The sequence below is a fragment of the Berghia stephanieae genome, chromosome 12 (genome assembly GCF_034508935.2).
Source record: "Berghia stephanieae isolate SIO BIC M18660-M18661 chromosome 12, UCSD_Bste_1.3, whole genome shotgun sequence".
NCBI classification, from domain to species: Eukaryota; Metazoa; Mollusca; class Gastropoda; order Nudibranchia; family Aeolidiidae; genus Berghia; species Berghia stephanieae.
In genome coordinates this window covers 32,464,213-32,466,712 of record NC_088371.1, presented here as the reverse complement: position 1 = coordinate 32,466,712, position 2,500 = coordinate 32,464,213, and the positions used below count along the sequence as shown (strand labels likewise).

Here is a 2,500-nt window from a genome sequence, read left to right as displayed (position 1 = left end):
GTGGGTCTGAGGGCGTAGTATAGAACACACTGATCGGAGTTGTTGTCGCAGCACCAGCCCTTAGGCGTAGAGTCCTGCTGTTCGTGGTTGACAAAATCGCCGTAGTAAGGTGTGTACATCTGTAGGTTGCCAGCCTGGGGGATTCTCGTGTCAAGCACACCATTGACGTAACAGCATCTCTGTGGAAAGATTATAATTATCCACGTGTACTTAATTACAGATCTGATAACCCAATAGGCTTCAACAGTCGCGACGTCACTTCCCTCGTAATGACGCATAGTAACTTAGTAACTGGTTCTAAACTATCGGAACAATGGCGAACGCCCTTTAAATGACCCTCGTCTTAGCAAAAAACTCTCAAACCTGGGACTTCGCGAGACATTATTCAGTTCAAATTATTATGACATGATTATATCATATATACTTTTTTTTAAAAAAGAAATCAATTAATGGAAATGATTCCAATTGTGTCATACGTCCTGCCTCTGTGGTCGTTCTCCCCATCCAGCCTGCTATGTTTTGAGACCATCTTCCCCTTGGCCTTCCTGTGCTCTGCTTGCCCTCGGAAGCCACTTCTAAGCCTTTTAATTTCAAAGCTCACGATTTTTTTGGTCAGAGTTATTCAAATGGAGGGACAGTTTTAAAACAAAACAACCCCCCCCCCCCCCCATCCCCCCCCCCCAAATAAAAACGTGATAAAATTGAAAATAATCACACACACACACACACACACATACACTCTCTCTCACTCACATACACACACACACGCACTCTCTCAATCACTCTCACACACATTCTCTCTCTCTCACACAAACACACACACACACACACACACTTACCCTTCCAAATCGTCCAAAAATTGGGAAGATATCGTAGCAATTGGCCTGTAGGAAGGAAGGCAGCCAGAACCCGTCGTTATTAGCGGCAGCTTGAGTACAGTGGCATCTGGGAATGACCAGATTGATTCTGTTGATGGTGTCGATGGAGAACTGGGCCAGGTTTTGGTTGAACCAGTTGACACACAGGGCTCGGTTGTTGGGTGACTCTCCGATCTTGAACAGCCAGTATCCGGATTGTCCTGGAATGGGGTTGATGGGATACGAGATGGCGATAATGGGGTGGGTGGGCGGTTGGGAGGAGGGGGGTTGTCAAAGAGGAGGAGGAGGAGGAGGAGTGGAGGGGAGGAGAGTAGGAGTAGAAGTAGTAGTAGTGGTGGTAGTAGTGGTGAGTGTAATAGTAGTAGTAGTAGTAGTAGTAGTAGTAGTAGTAGTAGTAGTAGTAGTAGAGTAGTAGTAGAGGAGGAGGAGGAGGAGGAGGAGGAGGAGGAGGAGGAGGAGGAGGAGGAGGAGGAGAGAGGAGAAGAAGAAGAAGAAGAGAAGAAGAAGAAGAAGAAGAAGAAGAAGAAGAAGAAGAAGAAGAAGAAAGAAGAGAAGAAGAAGAAGAAAGAAGAAAGAAGAAGAAGAAGAAGAAGAAGAAGAAGAAGAGAAGAAGAAGAAGAAGAAGAAGAAGAAGAAGAAGAAGAAGAAGAAGAAGAAGAAGAAGAAGAAGAAGAAGAAGAAGAAGAAGAAGACTGCGACAATGATTATGATGATGATGATGATGATGATGATGATGATGATGATGATGATGATGACGATGATGGTGATGACGATGATGATGATGATGATGATGATGACGACGGCGACGACGATGATAACGATGACGATGACGACAATGCGATAAAGCCAACACAACTGACCAGTATTTCCTGTCACGGTGTCAAAGACGTAATAGTTGGCGGTCGTGTCGAAATTGAACACGTTAAACCCAATGTTGACGGGTCTGTTGACGGAGGGGTTAAAGTTCAAACCCCCGCGAGGGTAGACCATACTGGCGTAAGTCGTCGACCCATCTGTGATGATGGCTACTTGGAAACTCACACGCTGAAAAATTAAAAAAAAAAGAAAAACAATAACCAAATAAATGACACATTCTAGAGTGCTGTTGAATTATTATTATTATTATTATTATTATTATTATTATTATTATTATTATTATTATTATTATTATTATTTTTGTATTTTTTTGCTATTCACCTTTCTGTTTACTGTCGTTCTCTGTAAAAGACACGTATTTAGAAATCTATTGGCCAGAAAACTCGTCCTTCAAATATCAATCGATTTGACTCTCCTATTTTTTGAATTTCCCCCGAAATTTCACACCCACCCAACACAAAAATAGCCTTTTTTTTTACTCAAACAAACAAAGTAACAAGTGAGCTCTACAACACAGTGTTTAGTATTTATAGCTGTAATCAAAGCATTTCTTTAGAATTTAATTTGTGATGTACAAGAGAAATCAGAATGAAAAAATTATCGGATGTATCGTAACGACCGTGACGATTTTCCTATGGCTCGTAAGGAGAGGGTTAAATGACCTTGGCAAAAACTCTCAATCCTGGGGCTTCGCGAGGTTGTTCTGAAAGTCACAGGTTTGAGAGTTTTTGCCAAGCTGAGGCTCA

At 42.1% G+C, this 2,500-nt stretch overlaps 1 protein-coding gene across 1 annotated transcript in view; it reads right to left on the bottom strand.

Moving 5' to 3' along the window:
- LOC144958330 (uncharacterized) overlaps nucleotides 1-2,500 on the bottom strand; it is a 56,334-nt gene that overhangs the window by 35,106 nt on the left and 18,728 nt on the right. Inside the window, exons 11-13 of the mRNA XM_078890237.1 lie at nucleotides 1,739-1,922; nucleotides 840-1,078; nucleotides 1-179 (exon numbers count right to left, since the gene is read on the bottom strand). The exon at nucleotides 1-179 is cut by the window's left edge and continues 35 nt beyond it. Of these exons, the coding sequence (XP_078746363.1) occupies nucleotides 1-179; nucleotides 840-1,078; nucleotides 1,739-1,922 (602 nt within the window). The remainder of the gene's footprint in view (nucleotides 180-839; nucleotides 1,079-1,738; nucleotides 1,923-2,500) is intronic.